Source organism: Artemia franciscana, chromosome 17 (assembly GCF_032884065.1).
Source record: "Artemia franciscana chromosome 17, ASM3288406v1, whole genome shotgun sequence".
Classification (NCBI taxonomy): Eukaryota; Metazoa; Arthropoda; class Branchiopoda; order Anostraca; family Artemiidae; genus Artemia; species Artemia franciscana.
The window spans coordinates 7,365,797-7,390,252 of record NC_088879.1 but is presented as its reverse complement, the minus strand read 5'-3'; the positions used below and the strand labels follow the sequence as shown (position 1 = coordinate 7,390,252).

At 35.5% G+C, this 24,456-nt stretch overlaps 2 protein-coding genes across 5 annotated transcripts in view; one reads left to right on the top strand and one right to left on the bottom strand.

Annotated features, from left to right (window-relative positions):
* The window catches only part of LOC136037775 (band 4.1-like protein 2), a 40,272-nt gene extending 30,115 nt beyond the window's left edge, over positions 1–10,157 (top strand). For all 4 annotated transcript variants that reach the window (XM_065720591.1, XM_065720594.1, XM_065720592.1 and 1 more), the window contains exons 4-5: positions 7,859–7,979; positions 10,053–10,157. In XM_065720591.1, the coding sequence (XP_065576663.1) occupies positions 7,859–7,979; positions 10,053–10,128 (197 nt within the window). In that variant the 3' untranslated portion in view covers positions 10,129–10,157. The remainder of the gene's footprint in view (positions 1–7,858; positions 7,980–10,052) is intronic.
* LOC136037774 (serine proteinase stubble-like) overlaps positions 1–24,456 on the bottom strand; it is a 211,102-nt gene that overhangs the window by 163,857 nt on the left and 22,789 nt on the right. The gene's annotated exons all lie outside the window — the stretch shown is intronic.

The following is a 24,456-nucleotide window of genomic DNA, read 5'->3' as shown; positions in this document are numbered from 1 at the left end:
GTTTCTTGCTAGAAATTAAAGAAAAAAAAAGTTTTTTTAACGGAAAGTAAGGAACGGCATTAAAACTTAAAACAAACAGAAATTACTTCGTATATGAAAGGGGCTGCTTTTTCATCAACGCCCCGCTCTTTACGCTAAAGTTTGACTCTTTCTCTTAACTCTACTTTTTAAAACAGAGAAAGCAGCCCCTTTCATATACGAAGTAATTTCTGTTCGTTTTAAGTTTTATTGCTGCTCCTTACTTTCCGTTAAAAAACTTGTTTTTTTATTTAATTTCTGAACGTTTTTGAATCAATGCATGTTTTGATTTTGGCTCTCCGCAGATGAATAATTGAAACGAAATTTGCATATTTACCTTTTTTGGCTAAATGGCTTGCTCATAGTTTTGATCGAATGATTTTGAGAAAAAAAGGAGCGAGGGAGGAAGCCTAGTTGCCCTCCGATTTTTTGGTTACTTAAGAAGGCAACTAGAACTTTTAATTTTATGTCTCAAAATTTTCAAAAAAATAGATATCTCAAAATTTTGATCAGCTGACTTTGGGAAGAAAATGAGCCTGGGAGGGGGCCTAGTTACCCTCCAATTTCTTATCACTTGAAAAGGGCTCTAGAACTTTTAATTTCTGTTAGAATGGGCCCTCTTGTGACATTCTAGGACCACTGGATGGATACGATCACCCCTGGAAAAAAACAAACAAATAAACACGCATCCATGATCTTTTTCTGGCAAAACACATACAAAATTCCACAGTTTTGCAGATAGGAGCTTGAAACCAAGCTCACAGTAGTGTTCTCTGATACGTTGAATTTGACGATATGATTTTCATTAAGATCCATTGACTTTTAAAGGGTGTTTCCCCCCTTAATAAAATAAGGCAAATTTTCTCAGACTCGTTACTTTTGATAGATTTAAAATCAGCCTTAAAATGCGATTCTTTTGATGTAGTTATTAGCATAAAAATTCCATTTTTTTTTTTTTTAGTTTTGGTTACTATTGAGCCGGGTCGCTCCTTACTAGAGTTCCTTACCACGAACTGTTTGATTAATGTCTAGACTCAAGACACCATCGTTTTTGCTAATCAGGACTGAATGTAAAAGAGGAAATATATTGTGATTGGTCAAAAATGGTTATGCTCCCACATGGATATCCAGCCTAAGTACTTATGTTGTAAATCTGGCTTTATGGACTTTTTTAATTTGTGGCTTGAATGGTTCATTTTACGTAAAGTCAAATTTTTATACTAAAATTTTTAAGCGCATATAAAAGCAAGGAAATAAATGGATAAATTTATGATTAATGAGGACGAAAGGTATTTTTCTTTTGCCTTTTATTAATAAGTGAATGGCAGTTTATCTGTGGAAAATGACTAAAAAAGGAAAGAGTTAAATTCTCGTATTAAATTTGACGTGTCAAGATCTCGATTTTAACTGCGAGATTTATTTCATGCTATAGCCATCATTTCACATAGTTCATTTGCGTAGCTATTTGTTAAACGTTTGGAACGAACTCGAAGTAATAGAGCGAACTCGAAGCATGTGAAACATTGAAGAATGAAATGAAACTTCATAACTCATTTTATTTTATTTTCAGATTTTGCGGATTTTTTTATGTCATCTCATCACGTACAAACATATACAAATCTGTTCTGTATTTTTGAGCCGAGTGTTTGGATTAAATTCCAACACTTTTTTTGAAAATCCAGAATTTCAATATTGTTCTTTTATCTAAGCCATTGAAGATGTTGCTACGACCACCAGAAATCTTGGCAAAGGCTTAGGGTGGAGAGATCAGGATGAAACTTGGTGGGAAGAATAAGCACAAGTTCAAAATACGTGATTGACATAACTGGACCGGATCCGCTCTCTTTGGAGGAGTTGGAGGGGGGGGGGTAATTCGGAAAAATTAGAAAAATGATGTATTTTTAACTTACGAACGGTTGATCAGATCTTAATGAAATTTGATATTTAGATGAATCTTGTGCTTCAGAGCTCTTATTTTAAATCCCGACCAGATCCGGTGACATTGGGACAGTTGGAAGGGGAAACCGGGAATCTTGGAAAACGTGAAAATTGAGGGAAATTACGAATGGGAGATCGGATCTTAATGAAACTCGATATATAGAAAGATCTTATGTCTCAGATGCTTCATTTTCAAATCGAATCCGGGAACATGGGGGTTGGAAGGGGAAAACAGAAATCTTGGAAAACGCTTAGTGTGGAGAGACCAGGATGAACCATTTTTTTTTCTTTTGGACCAAAGTGTCAAATATAAACCAAAAAGGAACAATAGTCTGCCAAGAACGGACAGATTGGTTCGACTTGAACTCAATATAGAGGTTTGCCATTCTATAGAAATAAATGGCTATTCTATTGAAATGGAAAAATCCCTGATTAATAAGAAAATACAGAACAGAAAGGTGCAAACACAGTTTTTTTGCAAGATAAGAGCGATCGTCAAAATTGACAAATAAAGTAAAATGCTAAAAAGTGCTTCTTTCTACAGAAAGTAGGATTCTTTGACAGTAAAGTGTCCTGTGTCGCTCAAGGCGAATTAGTATCAAATCTTGGCAATCTTTGGCAATCTATCAAATATTGATCTTGGCAATCTTTGGCAATCTATCAAATATCTTTGGCAATCGTGATTACGCTGCTGACGTGACTAAAAGTAAAAAACTGCTTAGGTGAAATAATCATAAATGTTTTTTTGGCAAACGCATCTATGTAGTACAAGTATATAGTCACAGTTGTGTCAGTTATCTATAATTGAGGAGCTACTACATGTAAAATTATTATTTACGAAGATATGAGAGCGTTTTTTTTTAATAATAAAAAAAATTATTTACGAAGATATGAGAGCGTGCGGTTGCGCTATATCCTCTTTGCGGACTTCAAAATTTATTAATGTAGTTGTACAAGTCCTGAAGAACAACTTCTCTATTACTAGTGCTATTTAAGGATGCTATGATATCCGGTTTTTGTTAGAGGGAGGGGACAGGGACGCCATTTTGCTAAAACTTGGAGGGGTAAAACTGAGGCCATGACCCTTGAATAGTCAATTTTTTTTGTTTTGGTGTCCTAGTTTTTTTTGCCATCTTTCAAAGCCAGGACATTCTTGTGACTAAGGGCACATCCAGAATTTTTGTTCTGGAGGGTTGGTTCGGGTTATATATAATAAAAAAAAACCATCAATATATGTATTCTGCTACATTTTTACGGGCTTTCTACAAAAGTCCTGGGGGGTTTAAAGCCCGTAACCCCCTCATCATCCTTACTAAATGATATCATCAGGGGTTAGCGGCGTATCTAGGAGCTTTGGGATTTCTGTTCATGGTTGTAATTTTACCCCTGATATAATATCCAATATATTGTAGAGTTAATTGTTTTCGGGTAGTTTTCCGAAAACAAAACGCTATCCATTCTTAGCCCTTTCATTTCCATTTTTTTTTTTTACAAAAACACAAACTTTAGAAAATTATTGCGCTAAAATGCACGTGGCGGAAAAGTTTGTTGCTTTTTCTTAATGCAGCTTGAAAAGCAACATTAGATTAATAAGTTTCATTTTCCAAGACAAAACTGTAATTTCGGTGGGGAAAAAATTGTGTTTAAAAAAACCTATTGCTTAAAAATGACGGCGATTGAAAAGTTCGAACTGTTTTTTTTTGTTTGTTTGTTTTTTTGTTTTTTTTTTGTTTTTTTTTTAATTCATGGGAAAATTATATTAGAACCGCGAGTTTTATCTCTCCAGTCAATTTTTTCTTTCTAGGAGGATGGGGGGATTGTGTCTCGAGTAAGTTATTGGGTCAAACGTTACCAAATTTAAAAGAAACTAATAATTTATATTTATAATAATGTTATAATGTAATGTTAAATGTAATGTTATATATTTATAATGTAATGTAATATTATAATGTTATAATGTAAAAATTTATATTTATAAAATCGTTATGCTTTTTTTTTACTTCAGCATGCTGACTTCTATTGGAGTTAAGGATTTAATTTTTTTTCACTCAAGAATTGTGTTTTCAAAAAAAAGTGTTTGAAAGTTATTGCACCAAAATGTTTAATCTAGTCCTAAGGTATATTCCATGAGCCAAAAACTGTGTTTATGATCTAATCTATCTCCAATCCTATACTACTCTTAATTTTTGGAAATTTTGTGAATACAAATAGCTTCCAAATGAGTCTAAATTTAGGCCTACTCACGAAAGTTTTCACGCCGCCTTGAGACTCTTAATTGAGCCCCACTCACAGAAGGAATAATTTCTGTTTCTAATTTGTTATAATTTCTTTATTTTCATTTGAAAAAAAAATGTTTTTCTATTGAATTATCACCTAATGTGACTTGAAAAATTAAATCCTCCATAAGATAAGTGACGTAAAATGTAATAGTGACTTAGCCTCCGACCTTTTCCCATGTCTGCTCGGACCCCCCACCCCCCGCCCTTGAAAAAAATAGTTGCCAGGAAAGTGCTTCTCCTGTTTTGCCTCCCTTCTTCCAGAAAATGGCTTTTACCCTCCCCCTCGTAAGGGTTGGACTTGTCCCTTAACTATTCACAATTTCCGCAAATTACTGATGAATTGTTATAGACTTGTGTATTTTCTTTGTATTGAAGTTGAATCATGTCCAGACAACCTTTACGTCAGTGAGTAATTTTTAGAGTGCTCTTAAAATGCTGATTTAACAAACTTTATTTGATTTATGGAACAATCAGTGATCCATTACTGCAATGTATGCTTCCGGCTAATACATAATATGAACTTTTTTTGTCGATTCATTGTTGTGATAATTTATTGCGCCTAATATAATAGGGTTTGCTCTTTTGTAGTAGTAATAATGTTTTGATATTCCGTTTGAAAATTTTTTGAAAAATTGTCAAGGGTTTGAAAATTGCCAATTTTTTTTCGGTTATTTTCTTAACATTTCAGACGAAAAGAACACAAAAGATTTTGGTTCTTGTATGATATTAAATAAAAAAACAAGTTTTTTCAAATGAAAGTAAGGAGCGACGTTAAAACTTGAAACGAACAGAAATTACTCCGTATATGAAAGGGGATTTTCTCCTCAACGCCTCGCTCTTTACGCTAAATTTTGACTTAGATTTTATGACTTTTAGGGGGTGTTTTCCCCTATTTTCCAAAATCAGGCAAATTTTCTCAGGCTCGTAACTTTTGATGACAAAGATTAAATTTGATGAAACTTATATATTTAAAATCAGCATGAAAATCCGATTCTTTTGATGCATCTTTTAGCATCAAAATCCGTTTTTTAGAGTTTCGTTTACTATTAAGCCGGGTCGTTTGCTATTAAGCCCACCACGAACTGTTGGTTTGTTTGTCCAATTTGTCCAATTGAAGATATGTTTAATTAATGGAAAAGTTGCCACTTTTAACTGTGAAAACAAATAAGCAACATTAAATTGTTATATTTAACAACGCTTTCCGATCATAAAATTTAAAACATTAGCAATCTATTAATTCCAAAAGACATCTATCAAACAGTTCGTGGTAACGAACTGTAGTAAGGAGCGACCCGGCTCAATAGTAACCAAAACTCTAAAAAATTGAATTTTGATATCAATAGCTACATTAAAAGAATCGCATTTTAATGCTGATTTTAAATATATAAGTTTCATCAAGTTCAATCTTACCTATCAAAAGTTACGAGCCTGAGAAAATTTGCCTTATTTAAGAAAATAGGGGAAAACACCCCCTAAAATCTTAACGAAAATCACACCATCAGATTCAGCGTATCAGAGAACCCTACTGTAGAAGTTTCAAGCTCCTATCTACAAAAATGTGGAATTTTGTATTTTTTGCCAGAAGACAAATCACGGGTGCGTGTTTATTAGTTTGTTTTTTTTTTTTTTTGCTTTTTCCCAGGGGTCATCGTATCGACCAAGTGGGCCTAGAATGCCGTAAGAGGGCTAATTCTAACGGAAATGAAAAGTTCTAGTGCCCTTTTTAAGTGACCAAAAAAAATTGGAGGGCATCTAGGCCCCCTCCCACGCTCATTTTTTTCCCAAAGTCAACAGATCAAAATTTTTAGATAGCCATTTTGTTCAGCATAGTCGAAACCATAATAACTATGTATTTGGGGATGATTTACTCCCCCAAAATCCCTGGGGGAGGGGCTGCAAGTTATAAACTTTGACCAGTGTTTACATATAGTAATGGTTATTGGGAAGTGTACAGACGTTTTCAGGGGGGATTTTATTTTGTTTAGAGGTGGGGCTGAGGGGAGGGGGCTATGTTGGAGGATCTTTCCTTGGAGGAATCTGTCATGGGGGAAGAAAAATTCAAGGAAAAGGGCGCATGATTTTCTAGCATTACTATAAGAAAACAATGAAAAATAAACATGAAAACGTTATTTTTAAATGAAAGGAAGGAGTAGCATTGAAACTTAAAACGAACAGAGATTATAACGCATATGAGGGGTTCTAAAAATACTTTAGCATAAAGAGCGAGGTATTTAGGAGGAGATAAATACCTCGCTCTTTATGCTAAAGTATTTTTAGTAATTTCAACTATTTATTCTACGGCCTTTCTGACTCAGGGGTCATTCTTAAAGAATTGGGACAAAACTTAAGATTTAGTGTAAAGAGCGAGGTATTAACGAGGATACAAACCCCCTTGTATACATAATAAAAATATAAGATTATGAAAGTTTGTTACGTAAGTTACTAATTTATAAGTTACGTATATTTTTTACTAATAAAAACGTTCGTTAAAAATTAAAAGTCCTAGTTGCCTTTTTAAGCAACGAAAAATTGGAGGGCAACTAGGCCTCCTTCTCCACCCCTTATTTCTCAAAATCGTCTGATCAAAACTAAGAGAAAGCCATTTAGCCAAAAAAAGATTTAATATACAAATTTCATTTTAATAATTTATGCGCGGAGAGCCAAAACCAAACATGCATTAATTCAAAAACGTTCAGAAATTAAATAAAAAAAAATAATTTTTTTAGCTGAAAGTAAGGAGCGACATTAAAACTTAAAACGAACAGAAATTACTCCGTATATGAGATGGGTTGTCCCCTCTGCAATCCCTCGCTCTTTACGCTAAAGCTTTTAATTGTTTTAAAAATCAGAATTGTGGCAAAGAGCCAAACTTTAGCGTAAAGAGCGAGGGATTGCAGAGGGGACAACCCATTTCATATACGGAGTTATTTCTGTTCGTTTTAAGTTTAATGTCGCTCCTTACTTTCAGCTAAAAAAATTAGTTTTTTTTTATTTAATACCTTCAAAGGAGAACTGCAACTGAAAATTTAAAATTTGAAAATTCGGCAGCTCAAATTATTAATGAATCAAGTCATAAGTCCTTTTTCCGGTGATGTGGGTAGTGTATTCTTCGAAGAATAATTGTTTGTTTACTCCCAAATTTGAACATTAATTAAAATTTAAAAATTGGATATAAAATTGGAAATATAAAATTCAGAAATCAAATGTGGTTATATTTAACAAGAGAAATAATACATGTGAAAGTAGATTCTAGTTTGAAGGGGAGGAGATTCAGGTCGTGGATAAGAAAAAGTATCTCGGATATATGCGGTGGAGGGGGAATTTCCAGCTCTAAAGACAATCCTGTAAGAAATCAACAAATGTGCTCTTTGCAAGTACGTGCGTTATCCTTGAATACGTGCGTTATTCCGGTATAAATAGACGTACGATGGATCTTGGGTTAACAATATTTTCGTATTGATGTCCTTAGAATTCAGGCAACAGTGGAATGTGAGATTGAGTGGACAGTCATTCCTTATTTTTAATTTAAATCTTTTTCGAATGGATTTGTTTTTGATTGGCTTAGTAGGAATATTTCAACCGTATTCAAGTCAAACGTATTTTTGATTTTATATTTTTTGTAGGTCAGCCGTTAGAATTTGCATTTGAGGTCAAATTCTACCCTCTCGATCCATCTCAACTGCAAGAGGATGTTACCCGATATCAGCTATGTTTACAAATACGCAATGATATACTATCTGGAAAGTAAGAACGTTCAATTTATTTTAATTTTGCCGGTTGTGAGGTGGTGCATCTCCCCCATAGCTTAAAAAAATACATTCCCCCACCCGCCCCTAAATTTTGTGAATTGGTGCCACTCTCCTTGGACTATAATTTTATGTTATTATGTTATTATATGATAATCGTAATAGTTACATCATTAATGAAATGTTTATCGTTACATAGACAATCGACATGGTAAGTGACTTATAATTACTTTGTTCCAAGTAATACGAGCAAATATTGAATAATTTGGGCATTTTATAAAAAATATAGACTTAAACAAAAAAAGAAGAAAATAATATAGACCTGTTTAGAAAACGTAGACATATATAGAATAAAAGTATTAAATATATTGCATAGAAATGTATTGAAAATATAGACATGTATTTTAAATAAATGTATGTATAGAAAACAATATGGATCAATAGAAAACATTAATAAAAATATGTATTTACATACTGAGCCAAGTCTGCAGTAGTGTTGTAACTGGTAAAATTGGTCACGATAAAATTGGGTATTTAACCGTATTTTTACGGACCTTAGTAAAAGTGATTCTCCATTTGAAAAGACTGTATGTGATATTGGTTCAAATGAGCAAATTGAAACACGTGAATTTTAGATGCAGAAATAGATGCAAAAAGTATCATTGACTTCACAAAGAGAGAGAGAGAGAGAGAGAGAGAGAGAGAGAGAGAGAGAGAGAGAGAGAGAGAGAGAGAGAGAGAGAGAGAGAGAGAGAGAGAGAGAGAGAGAGAGAGAGAGAGAGAGAGAGAGAGAGAGAGAGGAGAGAGAGAGAGAGAGATCGGAATATTTAAAAACTATCGTAGCATAGCTAAATTCAGTATTTTTTACAAAATCATACATTTAAACAAAAATCACACTACAACTCAGCATTGAAAATTGATGTGAAGAAAGGCACAAATGAGTTGGCGTAACGATTAGTTCGTACTTTAGGGGGTAGAAGTTTATTTTGTAACCGAGTTCGACTATTGGGAGGGACTGGTTTGGGTAGTAGTGATCGATGGCTCTTATTGGCTAGGACGGATTTTCCAAATTGCTGAATAAGGTGTTCAAGCCGGACTTTAAGTGGAGATAAATTTAATTTAGCGAGGGCTTTGATCATAGGGTATGTCACGGTTTCGGAGTATAATCCTTGTTGCTCTTTTCTGGACGCACTCTATGTCGCGTAATAGGTACGCTGTGCGGATAGCAGATGGACCCCACACCGGGCACGCGTACTCGAGCAACGGGCGAACATAACACATGTAGGCATGGAGAAGACTTTCAGTATCACACCCAAAACGCCTCATTTTGGTAAGTGTTCTGAAGGCTTGCATTAGTTTTGTGGACAGTTAAATTAATGTGGGTACTGAAAACTACAGTCACTCGTGAAAGTTACTCCTAAGATTTTCATTTCGTTCACAATGGGGAAAGGGACTAGAGACATATCTATATTCCACTTCAGAGGGTTGGAACGAATTATCTTCGACTTGGCTACGTTGATGGTAAGGGATGCAATAAGAGTGAAGTTGCATTATACTGTAGAAAATGTGACCCTGACTGCACATCAAGATCAATACGTAGTGAAACTAGATGATCTGCCGCCATTAGTTGTTTCCGATAGCTACCTATACGAGAAGAAGAAATCTGAAGAGGAGAAAAAAAGCCATTTTTTTTATGTATATAGGCTATACACATTTTTATTAATGTAGTTTTATCATTTTTTTTCGAGTAAATCGTTCACTCCATGGGTATGAGACTAGAGAGGCAGATAATTTTATTGTTGAGTACCGAGACACCACACGTGCAGCTTTCGGAATTAGGTATTTAGCTCTGGCTATTTGGAATGATATCCTAGCTGGTATTAGGGAGGCGGAACATATTGGGTCGTTTAAAGTAAAATTTAAAAAACATTATTGGGAGTGGGGAGTTAATTTTTTTTATATGTACATATTATTATTGTTAGCCTTTTTTTTATGTATTTTCTGGTATTAAGGGGTAATTGACTGAGAGTGTTTTTGTCCTTCTTTAATATTTGTTTTTTTAATTAATTAGGTTGAGAATTAGAGGATTGCAGCCGTCCAACATCAGGCTGTTTGAGCCTTCCCCCGGTCGTTGTGTATATTTATAGTTTTTGTAATTTATTAGTAATAAAGAGTTCATCAATTCAATATATATATATATATATATATATATATATATATATATATATATATATATATATATATATATATATATATATATTTTTATCAACGAATATACATTTTATCAATGGAAAAATTTCCATCGTTTTTAGATTAATTTAGTCGTTTGGCACTGAAATCAGTATTATAGAGGAATGAAAGTACATTTTCCTTTAGGAAGTCATTCAGGCGAGGGCTGTCTACATAAATGTTTAGAATTCATTGTAATTATAGCCACGACATTGTAAAACGAAATGTAATATTAAATGCACTGATTATTTGATTTGTGTTCATGGTGCGAGGTCTAGTAGAACACTGTGTTCGGGATTGATTTCCCAATAAATTTCAAATTGATTTAATGAAACTAAAGCAACACTCTCAGCTCAGCAAAGGTGTATTCTAACACCACGGGGGGGGGGTGTATTCCCCGTTCGTACTCTCCCCGTTCAATACAAGTATCGATACAATACAAGTCCAATACAATGATACCATGAGTCTTGGCGAAAGTTGTATCTTCCAATGAGAATTTAACAATATTCTAAGATTCTCTTGTGGATAGCTATAATGTCTGAGAAGAAATAACACCGATATACTAAATTGCAGTGATATATTTACTTAATAAAGAATAAGCTAAAGAAACACAGATCGAGAATTGGATTTTGAAGGAATATAGCGCTGAAGAAAGGAGGTGGCTGCCCTCCTAAAATATTTGTTTTCTTCGTCCAGCATTTTTTTGCCCTTAAAAATACCCCAATCTGGATCTTCATGTCTTCAGTTTTTAAGGATTAATATTTTTTTCTTCGTCCAGCATTTTGTTGGCCTTAAAAACACCCCAATCTAGATCTTCATGTCTGTAGTTTTTAAGGATTTTTAAGGAATATAGCGCTGAAGAAAGGAGGTGGCTGTCCTCTCAAAATATTTGTTTTCTTCGTCCAGTATTTTGTTGGCCTCAAAAACACCCCAATCTAGATCTTCATGTCTGTAGTTTTTAAGGATTTTTAAGGAATATAGCGCTGAAGAAAGGAGGTGGCTGTCCTCTCAAAATATTTGTTTTCTTCGTCCAGTATTTTGTTGGCCTCAAAAACACCCCAATCTAGATCTTCATGTCTTTGGTTTTTAAGGTTTTTTAAGGAATATAGCGCTGAAGAAAGGAGGTGGCTGTCCTCTCAAAATATTTGTTTTCTTCATCCAGTATTTTGTTGGCCTCAAAAACACCCCAATCTAGATCTTCATGTCTGTAGTTTTTAAGGATTTTTAAGGAATATAGCGCTGAAGAAAGGAGGTGGCTGTCCTCTCAAAATATTTGTTTTCTTCGTCCAGTATTTTGTTGGCCTCAAAAACACCCCAATCTAGATCTTCATGTCTGTAGTTTTTAAGGATTTTTAAGGAATATAGCGCTGAAGAAAGGAGGTGGCTGTCCTCTCAAAATATTTGTTTTCTTCGTCCAGTATTTTGTTGGCCTCAAAAACACCCCAATCTAGATCTTCATGTCTTTGGTTTTTAAGGTTTTTTAAGGAATATAGCGCTGAAGAAAGGAGGTGGATGTCCTCTCAAAATATTTGTTTTCTTCATCCAGTATTTTGTTGGCCTCAAAAACACCCCAATCTAGATCTTCATTTCTTTAGTTTTTAAGGTTTTTTAAGGAATATAGCGCTGAAGAAAGGAGGTGGCTGTCCTCTCAAAATATTTGTTTTCTTCGTCCAGTATTTTGTTGGCCTCAAAAACACCCCAATCTAGATCTTCATTTCTTTAGTTTTTAAGGTTTTTTAAGGAATATAGCGCTGAAGAAAGGAGGCGGCTGTCCTCCTAAAATATTTGTTTTCTTCGTCCAGTATTTTGTCGGCCTTAAAAACACCCCAATCTAGATCTTCATTTCCTTAGTCTTTTTTTGTAATGGCAGGCCAGTGCGGTTTACGAAGTTACCTCTATGTATTTGATATACATGTTTAATGGTAACATTAATATTTGTTAATATGTTTGAGTTTGACTCTCCACCCACAAATGTGAAATATAAAAAAAGAACACATTTGTAGAGCCAGAATTGTTAAAATCGAATAGTTGTGGGCATCAAGTCATGACTAATTGTAGAAAAAGCCAAGACAGATAGTCCAACTGAATGAGAAGCAATTCTGGCATTAATCCTCCTTATTAGAAATGTATAAAAATGATGTTAGGTCATTTGTTAATAGATACGTCTATCTATTATCCGTTCATGTCTCATTCTTAGGGCAGTAGAACTAAGGTAGATAGTCATAGAGCTAAGATAGTCATGGTTTTCCAAATGTTTGGTTAAATGGCACGGATAAACTGCAGGAGTAAGTGTGCCTCTCTTATTGGACCAATACTTGTTTATTATCTTTTAGCAAGTCATGCCTGCCTAGAGTCTCAGGCAGGTTGATATAGAATTTAAAATTGTTATAGGACCAATATGGCTTGAACCAATTTTTCCAAGGTGGGCAAAACTGTTAGAAAATCTTTGGTAATAATAAAGGTCTTGCATGGTAAATTGGCTTGAACCATTTTTTCCAAGGTGTGCAAAACTTTTAGAAAATCTTTGATAATAATAAAGGTCTTGCATGGTAATTTTTACATGGTAAATTGGCTTAAACCATTTTTTCGAAGGTGGGCAAAACTGGTAGAAAATCTTTGACAATAATAAAGGTCTTGCATGGTAAATTTAAAAAAATTTAATCTCTAAGCTAGGAACTTCTGTTTTTTTTTTATTATACAATGGGTTAAACTTCCAGCCCTCTCAATTGAAAATCCCTGATGCCCTGCGTATCATTTTTAAAGGCCGACCAACACTGGTTTACGGTAAATAAATGATAAATAATGATTACGGTAAATAATGATAAAGCGGCATAGATAAAGGGTAGTGTTTTTGTCTTCATTAGATGCTGTTTATCTGTTTGTGTCTTTTACCAACTATAAAAAAAAAAAAAACAAGTTTTTTTAAATGAAGTAAGGAGCAACATTAAAACTTAAAACGAACAGAAATTACTCCGTATATGAAAGGGGCTTTTCTTCCTCAACGCCCTGCTCTTTACGCTTAAGTTTGACTCTTTCTCTTAACTCTACTTTTTAAAACAGTAAAAAACTTTAACGTAAAGAGCGGGGTGTCGAGGAGGAAAAGTCAGTCTCAGGCTCGTGTCTGTTTCAGACTCGTAACTTTTGATGGGTATAACTGATTTAGGGGGTGATTCTACCCCCTGATTTTTTGGGAGTGTTTCCGCCTATTTTCCAAAATAAGGCAAATTTTCTCAGGCTCGTAACTTTTGATGACAAAAACTAAATTTGACGAAACTTATATATTTAGAATCAGCATTAAAATGCGATTCTTTTGATGTAACTATTGGTTTCATTTAGTTGAATTCTAATTTCCATTTTTTATAGTTTCGGTTACTATTGAGCCAGGTCGCTCCTTACTACAGTTCGTCACCACGAACTGTTTGATTTATAGTAGTCAATTGTGTTGCGGGAGCAACACTTTGATTTTGACTGTTTCCTGTTGTAACGTCTTTACTAGGCTGGTTCTACTGTTTTGCTTTGTAGACTTTTCTAATGTAACTATAGAAATCACCCATATCAACCTGATCGCAACCAGGAGGAGGTGGGAGGTTCGGTTGGACCCCCTCCAGAAATGAGGAAAAATATGTTTTGTTAGTTACAATGGCCAAAAAGGCTTTCAAAATGTTATCTTATGGCTAAACCATCAAGAACCAGAATCAAAATCATGTGCATGACTGTATGCCACTCGAGAGGGGTACTAGCTCTTGATAAAGCAGTTAGAGAAAAGGAGAATATCTCACTTTAGTTCATTTATTAAAGTCCTTAAGATCTAGCTGTAGCATTGATCTGGCACAATTACAACTTCCAAGTGAGAGTTTGGGTGTGATGTCAGTGGCTGTTTTCTACAAGTAGATCCGCCATTCTCCCTCTGACGAACTTTCTCGACTAGCACCGCCGGTTGCCAAGAAAGAACGACAAACACGTAGAAACCCTAAAAGTCGAGTTGCCTACAAGAGGAAACACCTCACATCGAGTAATCGAAGAACACTTTAGTAAAGACGTTACACCTTCCATGGAAGGGCCTGTGTTTATCCCATAAAACCTGCCTATTGACTCCTTTAAAAAGAAGTTTCAGCAAACAGAATTCTAGGAAAAAAAAAATAAATATTTATTTGTTGCATATCAAGCCCTGAGTTTTCAGTGGTATTGTACTATGAAAAATGTTATAATTATCTGTTTTCTTCTTTTTCTATTTGTTTATAAAAAATATTCTATCAATAGACCATACTAATTACTTATGAACAGTATTATTATTTTAAGTATGACTGATTAAAATGGTGAAATGTAATTTCTATCTTGTAGTTTCTTATCATTTCAGTTTTGATACGAAGCAAAAGATTAGTTTTGATAGTTGTGTTTAAATTATCATTTGAAGATAGTATGCTAAAACAAACAATTAATAATATCTGTTCTATCAATATTTGTTTTTTTTTTAACAAACCAGTAGGTAATACACAACCGTCATTTTCATTTTGTTTTTGTTTTTGGGAGGGGGGATAAAAGCCATGAATTAGCCTATGGGTAGACAACACCGTTTAAAGATTTTTGATAGTAGAAATTGTACCTAACAAGTTTAAAGCGTAAGATCTTAATTATATCCTGTTTTTGTAATTTAATGTATCAGTACGTTTAAATGGTTTTGTACTGCAGAATTTCCTTTAAAAGAACTACGAACCTCTCATTTTTCAGCTCAGCGGATTTTAGTTTTTTATGTATGTATTGTTGGTCCTCAGGCTCACTTGTCGGGGGTGGGGTACCTGTTGTCCACTTGTAAAACTAGTAATTTATCACTAGGATTTTTCTTTCTCCGTGTTCCTCCTTGTTTTGATTTTCAACAGGAAGTTGTAAATCATTTAACAATTTTGACAGCAAAAAATTGTGTTTAAGGGTATTAATTGATTCTTAGTAAAAAAAAACATGCTCTACGTGTATTTTTTTTTTTATTATTATTTAGTATAGTGATGTAAAGTTTTTACTTGTTTTGACTTGCTCAAGTCTATTGCAGCTTGGCCAGCGTGAAGAGGGTCACACTCGTAACCTTCATTATTTACCCATTATTTATTTATTGTATTTGTCTTCGAGAAGTACATTTCGGGTCGGGGGCTTTTCTGCTTGGGGGGAATTTCCACGGTGATATCGGCTTCCAGGGTGAGCTTTCCGAGTAAATTTTACACTGGGGGTATTTGCTAGAATTCCTACTCGAAATTCTTTTTATTTGTTTTACTTTGTCTTGCCGACTAACTTTAACCTATGGAGATGTTCTTGGGGAAATTTTCAGTGGCGTTGGAATTGTCTAGAGGAATTTTCCATGAGAGGGTGGGGGGGAGGAGTTTATGCGGGGGCAACTTCCCACTGGGGTGGAGAGATTTCAGTGGACAATTTTTCATGGAGGGGGATTGGCCACATGATTAAGGAACGAGCAGAAATTAAGTTTTTTCAAAGGAAAGTATGCTAAGGAGAATTTTTCAGGTGGAACTGTCCACAAGAAATTTTCCTGGAGGATTTTCTGCGAGGATGGAATTGTCTGGGGGTATTTTCCAGGTGGACGGGTGGGGGATAGTTTACAGAGAGGGACTTGACTTTGAGGAATTTCTGTTGGGGGAGGTAGCCTTCCTTGGAGAGGAGCATGATTTCCCGGTATTGTTTGAAAACCGATCAGGAATAAAATAAAAAAAAGTAGTTCTTTCAGCTGAAAATAAGGAGCAACATTAAAATATAAAACCAACAGAAATTATTTCGTATATGAGGAACGTTGTTTGCCCCCTCCTCAAACCTCGCTCTTTACACTAAAGTTTGACTTGTCGTCCCGATTCTTTAAGCACGACTCCTGAAATTCAAACGCTGTTAAAATGGAATAAGAAGCTTTTTTAAAGGGAATAGAGAAGTTTAGCATGAAGAGCGAGGGACTGAGTAGGGAGTAACCACCCTAATATACGGAACCATTTCTTTTCGTTTTAAGTTGTAATGTTGCTCCTTACTTTCAGTTGAAAAAACTTTCTTTTATTGTTTAGCTACTATAAAAGTCTCTTTGGGTCATAGCAAAAAATGCTTATGAACATACCTAACATTTTAAAATCATCACAATATCATAATATATACAATATCACAATATAAAATCACAATATCTAACATTTTAAAATCATCAAAATATCTACTTTTTGAAACTTTCCCTAGCCAATCAAGCTCTCCAAAATGCGTTGAAAACACCTCCCTTCTCAAATTCACTAAATCCTTACATGTATCCATAAAATGGGTAAGGCTTTCCTCCTCTTCAAAATAAGGGCACTGATAGTGACCATTTTTAACTATAATTTCCAACTTTTTCACAAATACCCAAAAAATACTACGAATCGAAATTACGCATCTTACATCCTCCGTACTCACTAGATATACCTGAGGTATATGTAGTAGATAACTTCATTACGTTAAGGCCGTGATTAAGTGAACTGGTGGAACTCGAAAATCCCGTGATAAATTGAAAATTTATATTTAAAAAGTACTCAAGTATTCATTGGCGGAAGATGCCGCTTTTAATATCAGGCCATAGCTTCTTGAAGATGCTACAAAATGTTTGAAAGGATTTTGCTCTATTTCCTCTAATTGCTTAGAAATCTTAGAAAATGTCTAGGTCTTTTTCACAAGTGTACTCGATAAAGAATATTGCTTTTAGAACAAAATCGGTACTATCATGAGCAGAAGACAATAACCTGTAAGATGATTGGAACCATTTTTCGATGTATTTTCCTGTTTTCTAACAGTCCCCTAGAATGTTTTCAGCTACCTGAAATTTTTACAAGTCGGTTGCCAGAAAGAATCTTTTCAGATCGCCGATAATACCCCCTAGAGACCAAAATGACAAGCTGGTAAAATCAGCTGCTTGTTTATAGAGTGTGAAATTTTCATAAATTATTTCAATACAATGAAGAAACCTAGAAATGAAAAATAGTCAGGAACCTTCAGTAAAGTTGTGCACACAAAGCCGAAATCATGGGGAAAATTAAATCAAAGCGAGGTATACATCTTAAAAGTGTTTCCACACATAGACAGCGCCTTTGTAACAAGTATTTGGAGCTTGGTAGATGTAAATATCCAAAATACCTAATAATGCGGTACGCTGAAGAACTAGACAAGTCAAGAGATTTAGGTCAAGCGACAAACCTTGAGGCGGAGCAGAACCCCGTAGCTTCTTCCCCCGTTACCCTACCGGATCGTGACTGGTGGTAGCAGTGTTTCCACTTTCTTTTTTGAAAAATCCCGAATCAGAGACGAAAAATCCCTAAAAATCCCTTTTTGGTTAAACAATAATCCTTTGAAAAATCCCTCTCATGCTAATCACGACAGTTAGCTACTGTTTTCCTGGTCCACGAAGTCCATCTGTGTGCTTCTGTCTGAGCACCCGATTGTTTTAAATAAAAATCTGTCCGAACGAACTGAAAAGCACTGGAAGATGCAAACACTATAATTTTTTTAACAAAAAAAACTTTAAAACTAAATCCCAAAATTTGCATTCTCCTATCTTGAGCATGGATACTAACGAATGCAGAATTCAACCTCTCGTTCAAGAGTCAAAGAACAGAACATTATTTTTGTTTGTTAAACCAACAATACAAAAAATTTTGCCACGTTCGCCCGACAGGTGAAAGCACAGGATGAAAATAGACAAACGATCGAACATGACCTTCAAATGTGCATGCTCTTACACATCGCAGTCAAAGTAAATATCATGTTTATATTTTGTTTTTATTAATCAAATATATCACAAATTAGGTAATGGTTTCAGTTTGATTCAGGACAATTAAAAACGCTCTAATTAAAGACACTAGCACTGGGACCTGGCTGGGATACGAGTTCAGCTGCCTCTTTTGAGGTAGCGCTTGCCTTTACAGCTTTCAGTCGTTTTTGCATCTCGGTATCCAACTTCATGGATATGGCACTAGTGCCAGCTCTTTTCATTCCGTATTTACACTGCAACAGACCCGCTGTTGTCGACTGTCCCAAACGGTTGCGGTGATCTGTTTTAATATTTTTCAAATCACTGAAAAGCCTCTCGACCACAACGTTGCTGAATGGAAGGGTCAAGAACCACTGTATCACCTGTTTAAGGTGGGCAAAGCGCAAGTCCCCAGCACCATTCTTCAGGTTCAATATGTATCCCCAGTACTCCTTTGCTGACGAAATGCCAAGACTCAGATTTTCTGGAAGATCAACCATGGCCTGGCGTCTCCACTCTGCGTCGATTTTCGCTTTGTCCCACCCCGGCATGCTAAATTTGTCGAGATATGGAGACAGAGTTCGCACACTCAGCTCTCTTGCAACTTTCGGGTCCAACACTTTTGTAAACTCAAAAATAGGGTCTTCGAATTTGAACCTTGCCTTGATTTGTGCTATGGCTTCGACGTAAAAATCACGGGCAGCCCTGTATACCAAGTCCAGCTCTGTTTGCTTGACACATGGGTCACATGACAACAAAGCCATGCTGTCATGAGCTTCCATCCCCAGGTACACTTGACGAAGTGGTAGGTATTGAGGTTCATTCTTTTCGTCCAGTTCTAGAATGTTGGAAAAGGTCCTTATGTATGATAAGTTCATGAAGCTACTAGCAAAGGTTCTTACCAGCTCTTCTGCCTCCTGTCTAATGCGATAAAACAACCCATCCTCGGTCTGGAATAGGCAGTTGAATTCATTAAAGAGGCCGAGTGCGAAGGACACAAACTCGAGTAGCGTTTTCATCAGTGGGTTCTGCAGGGTTTCCAAGACCTTATCATGGCCATGGATTGGGTCTTCAAAAAACCACGTTCGTGAAATATAGCTTCAAGGCATTCCACTGCTGAAGGAGTCTTTTGACACAACCTTCAAGAGAAAGCCACCTAGTTTGCCCTGGTGACAGGATCTTGTGTGGTTTGAGATTGCAGTAGTCCTGAAATTCTTTTAGGGCTCTCCCTCGCTTAGCACTCATGCTAAAATGTGAGTAGACCGTTCTACAGAGGTCTTCCAAGCTTTTTGGGAGTTTTTTACACGCATATGAGGCGCACAAGTGACTCATGTGGCAAGTACATTTGACAATGACTATCCAGGGAAAATTTCTCTTGAACATAGAGGAAACTGAATTTGTGTTACCCATCATCGTATTGGTGGTGTCAGCACAGAAACCTATCAGATTGGCCATGGGCACCTCCAGTCTTTGCAAACTAAGCTTCACAGTCTCGTATATCCCTTTCGCCGACTCATCTTCATATGCAACTAGGTCGACTAGATCGACCTCCAATTTCAAGTCTTCTGAGCAAAAAATTACACAAATAGCTAGCTGTTTGGTGGTGCTAATGTCCGTAGTTTCGTCGATAATTACGGAGAAGGCAGTCGTTCTTAGTTTCCTGATGAGAATGTCTTTGTAATACCCAGCTAGTCCCTGTCTCATGATATTAGTTGCTTTTTGCTTTGCAAGCTTCACATTTTCTAGAACACTCCTAGGAGGTAGAGTTTTGATCAATGAAACCAAATCTTCAACCAGAACCAAAGACAGGTTATTTTCCACTACAAAACTCACTAAGCGGGCTTCTGTTTCTTGAACTTGGTAACTGCTCTGAACCATTGTATCAAGTTTACCGCTGGATCTGCATGCCTTGTCCCATTCTTCAAAATTTTGAATGTCCTTTTGGTATTTGGCATGTTTTGTGAGCTCTGACTTTCCACACAGAAGCTCTTTCTTGCAGACAACGCAGAAAGCTTTCTCTTTAGAAGATGACACCGGTTTCAACCAACCGCGAAAAAGATCAAGTTTTTCCCCAACCAGCATTGTAAAGTTTGAGAGACTTTTTAGAGGTTTTTGTTTCATTCTTTCTTTTTGTCTTAGCTGGTTTCCTTTCTTGCCTTGCACGTCTAACTTCTCCTGACTCATCAGTATCACATGAATCGGATTGGATATCAACATCTAGACAAGGCTCAGCATCCATCTAAAAAATAACTAACTGAAATGCTTGGATAATAGCAACTGGAATGACCAAGAGGGAAATAAGAACATGTCTGAAACAATCCTTGGATATTGGCAGGGCATTTAGATATTTAGATATACATTTATTAAGAAAAGAAAACAAACACTATTCGCCATTCGCCTGCCAAGAAAGGCAATAAGCTTGTAAGGGCAAGCGAGGTTATCGCAAAGTCTTTTTCCTTCATTTGCAAAATAATCACACAGAAATTCAGCTATTTGTTGAGAATCAGTAAGACGACCTTCTGTCGTCTCCATGGCTCTCACCTCCTCCCTACTATGAAAGTTACCCAAAAGTTTATTTATTGTTTTCCATGTATTTTTCATATTCCCATGATTTTCATGAAATTCATTTTGGATATGAAGTTTCTGAGCTTTCCGTTTTACTGAATTTAAAATATTCCGAAACTTTTTGAATTTTATAAAATTATCATTTGAGCGATTTTTTAAATAATTCACATAAAGTTGGTTTTTTCTGCTTTATTGAAACTAGAATGGCTTTTGTTATCCATGGTTTTTTAGGAAAATTTCTATTAGGGTTGATTCTCCGTAAGGGACATGTTTCATTCATTACATTAGTCACTATCTCACTGAAGAGGTCATATGCTGCATTTGGACACTTTTCTTCTATTACACGCGAAAAATTCGTTTCATCCATCTTATTTGCAAAACTGTTTAGGTTTTTACTTTTCATTTCACGGTAAAACGATGCCCTTGCACACCTTTTATTTTCCTTTGACTGATTCAGCCTTATTTTACAAATTAAAACAAGGTGATCCGACCCGTCTGACACAATCACATCTGCTTGGGATCTTTCAAGTAATCCACCATTAACGAAGAAATTATCAATTAAGGTGGCCGAAAGATGCGAAATCCGAGTTGGAATAGTTACAAGAGGAAAACTATCATGTGACACCATCATATTAACAAAATCTGAGCTATTCGGTTTTTTTTAGTAAATCAATATTAAAATCTCCCATCATAAATTTATTTTTATTTTCATTGTTAATTTTATCTAATAACAATTCAAACTCATCAATAAAAAAAACTAATATCACATGACGGATTTTTGTAAATTAACCCCAAAATCAAATTTTTTTTCCTTCATTTTTTATTTCGATGAAAAGTGTTTCGATCCTACCTTCCAGCCACAGGGAGAGGTCATCCCTAACCCAATATTGGGTACCTTCATTTATCAAAATACATAGACCGCCCCGCTCCATGGTTGTCCGTTCTCTTCGCTCGCAAACATATCCCGGAAAAGAAAAATCCCAGGGCAGTGACTTGCTAGAAACAAATGTCTCACATAGGCCTACAATATACGGTTTCTTATCCAGTAAGCTTAAAATCCCGCATAAAGGAGAATATGCCGTTCTTAGACCTTGGCAATTCCAGAACACGATCGCTCTTTCATCTGCACTCACAGGTTTTGAATACTCATAAAGATCATTCGGATTCACATAATTACTGGGGCGACAATTCAACGAAAAATTATCGATGCATTCATCATCCCCCGCAAGTGTGTCACGAGCTTGGCTTCCAAGAATAAACCGGTTTTGTTCAAATTCATTCAAAGCGTCATCATATCTGTTCACGCTCATTTAAGATGACTATTTAATGTAAAAAAAAAAAAAAAAAAAAAAAAAAAAAAAAAAAAAAAAAAAAAAAAAAAAAAAAAAAAAGTCTGATAGACAGAAAGAAGAAGGAAAAAGAAAGAGATAAACATGAAAGAAACTGACATTTTGGCTATAAAATGCAAAGAGGAAAACAAACATACAAGTAGTGCAACAACTTAATTTCATAACTCAAAATTATGCGGTCGGATTCGGCAAACGGACCACTTCAGCCATAGCTCTAATTTTACGGATCTCTCCTGCTGAGTTTTTTTCCAAAAATTGTCCCGTTGTTCGACCAAACATTTCTGTTTCCGAGCTTACTTTTAGCCAAGTCAAGAATCTGTTTCTTTTTTGATGTTAGGTACTCGGTAACAAATATTTCCGACCGAGCAAGTTTTGACTTAAATGAAAACACTTTTCTTGCAGTTTCAGCAGACTTGAGCACAACCAACACAGGCACAGGACGCTTTTTTGCATTTCCAATGGTGTCCAAATCAGTAAAATTTGCTCGAAATTTAAATACAGAAACTATTGCGGTCGAAGAAAAATCAGAAATTTGCATTTTATCCGTAATCACATTCAATATACACTCAGAGATGGGAAGACCCCCACTTTGTTCAACACCATGAAATACAAGCTGATTTAGTCGTTTTTCCTGCTCCATATCATCAAGACGGGTTTCAAGCTGTTCAATCCTGTTTTCTAGGGCTAGGTTCGCGTTTTGGAGAGCCCGTAATTTGTTTTCAATCTCATCAAACTTGGTTGAATACTTGGCAAGTATAGAGTCGTGAATTTGAGAAACAATAGAGTCAATTATATCCGCACTATTTGATAATCCAACTTTTTCACGTACTTCTATTTCAATATCATTTCGGATATTGGATTTTAGCGTGTCCAAGTCCGATAAAGCAGAATTTATTGAATTCGCCGATGTATCTGTTAAACTAGAACCACTAATCTCGAGATGCTTATCAGGAAAATCAGCTAATTCGGCAAAAGCGTTCGCAACGCCTAATTCATTTTTCTTCTTGGCCTCCTTTGAAATGGTAACAAAGGCCGAAAGCTGTGAGGCTGTTGTTTGCACGATTTCATGACTTCCATAACAAAATACAACATAGGATATTTTTTTGTTCTTGGCCTGAATTATATCCAACACTCGACATGGCCATGGTGGATAGTTTTTGAATTTTGCTAGAACAACAGCATCCTTTGCGAACTGAACCATTGAAATGTATTATCAAAAATAAAAATAAAAATCTGCACTTAACTTTGAATATGTAGGCCCACGTGAGCTTTACAATCACCTTATAATCGGTCCAATCAGTCTTATAACGCTTAAAAAAGCTCTAGCAATCAAGCCCGCACATCCAAAGATCGTATCCAATTTCACTCAATATCAAGTTCATTAGCAATTTATTATGTCCAACATATCATATCCAATTTCGTTCAATAGGTCAATGTGCTTTTTTAGGAAACAGGTTTTGAGAATGCAATATAAATCATACCTAGGTCCTTTCGCTTTGAACAATGAATGATAACTGGTGAATGATAACTTGATGAAGATGCTTATTTTTTTTAAATACAGTAGTTTATAACTTCTTTGTCCATCCTCTAACTTTGAACAGTCATCAGAGAAAGCAATAAAACCTACAACAGGCAACTTTTACTGCAAAAAGCTTGTCAAAAATGTTTATTTCAATTCCAGTTTTAATATGTCAGATTGATTCAGAAATTTTTACTTTTACTTTCCTTTTGTTTCTTCTTATCCAACTAGCCAATTCCAATTGCCGCTGTTGAATTTTGAAACAGTTGCCAAGCAATTTTGAAAAAGTTGGCGCGTAGCTCACTATATCGCTCATACTGACGAAAAAAAAATCCTTACAGGGAAAGATAAAAAATTCTGGAAGCTGCACCAAACACCAACAAAAATCCTTGAATACATCATCAAAACTGAAAATCCTGAATATCTCTATTTTAGTAGGGAAAATCCCTTAATATCTCAATTATCCTAAAAAAATCCCGTATCCCTTTTTAGAGAAAGTAATCCCGCGGAAGGCCTAGAAATCCCTCAGAAAGGGATAAATCCCTCAAAGTGGAAACACTGGGTGGTAGAAACTTAAATTGCAACGAATTGAAGGATTGCCGACGGATTTTTAATCCTGCATTTTTCGTGCGCGATCTAGAGACTTAAGTTTGGAAGCACAGGTGAAGAGGAAACAACCCGTAAAAAGCATAGAACCTTAACGAAGTTCAGCGTATCAGAGAATCCAGGTTCAGCGTATCAGAGAATCCTACTGTAGTTTCAAGCTCCTATCTACAATTAAACACAAAAAAAAAACAAGTTTTTTTAAGTGAAAGTAAGGAGCGACATTAAAACTTAAAACGATCAGAAATTACTCCGTATATGAAAAGGGCTTTTTCTCTTCAACGCCCCGCTTTTTTACGCTAAAATTTTTTAAAGTTTTAAAATGTAGAGTTAAGAGAAAGAGTCAAACTTTAGCGTAAAGAGCGGGGCGTTGAGGAGGAAAAGCCCCTTTCATATAAGGAGTAATTTTTGTTCGTTTTAAGTTTTAATGTCGCTCCTTACTTTCATTTAAAAAAAACTA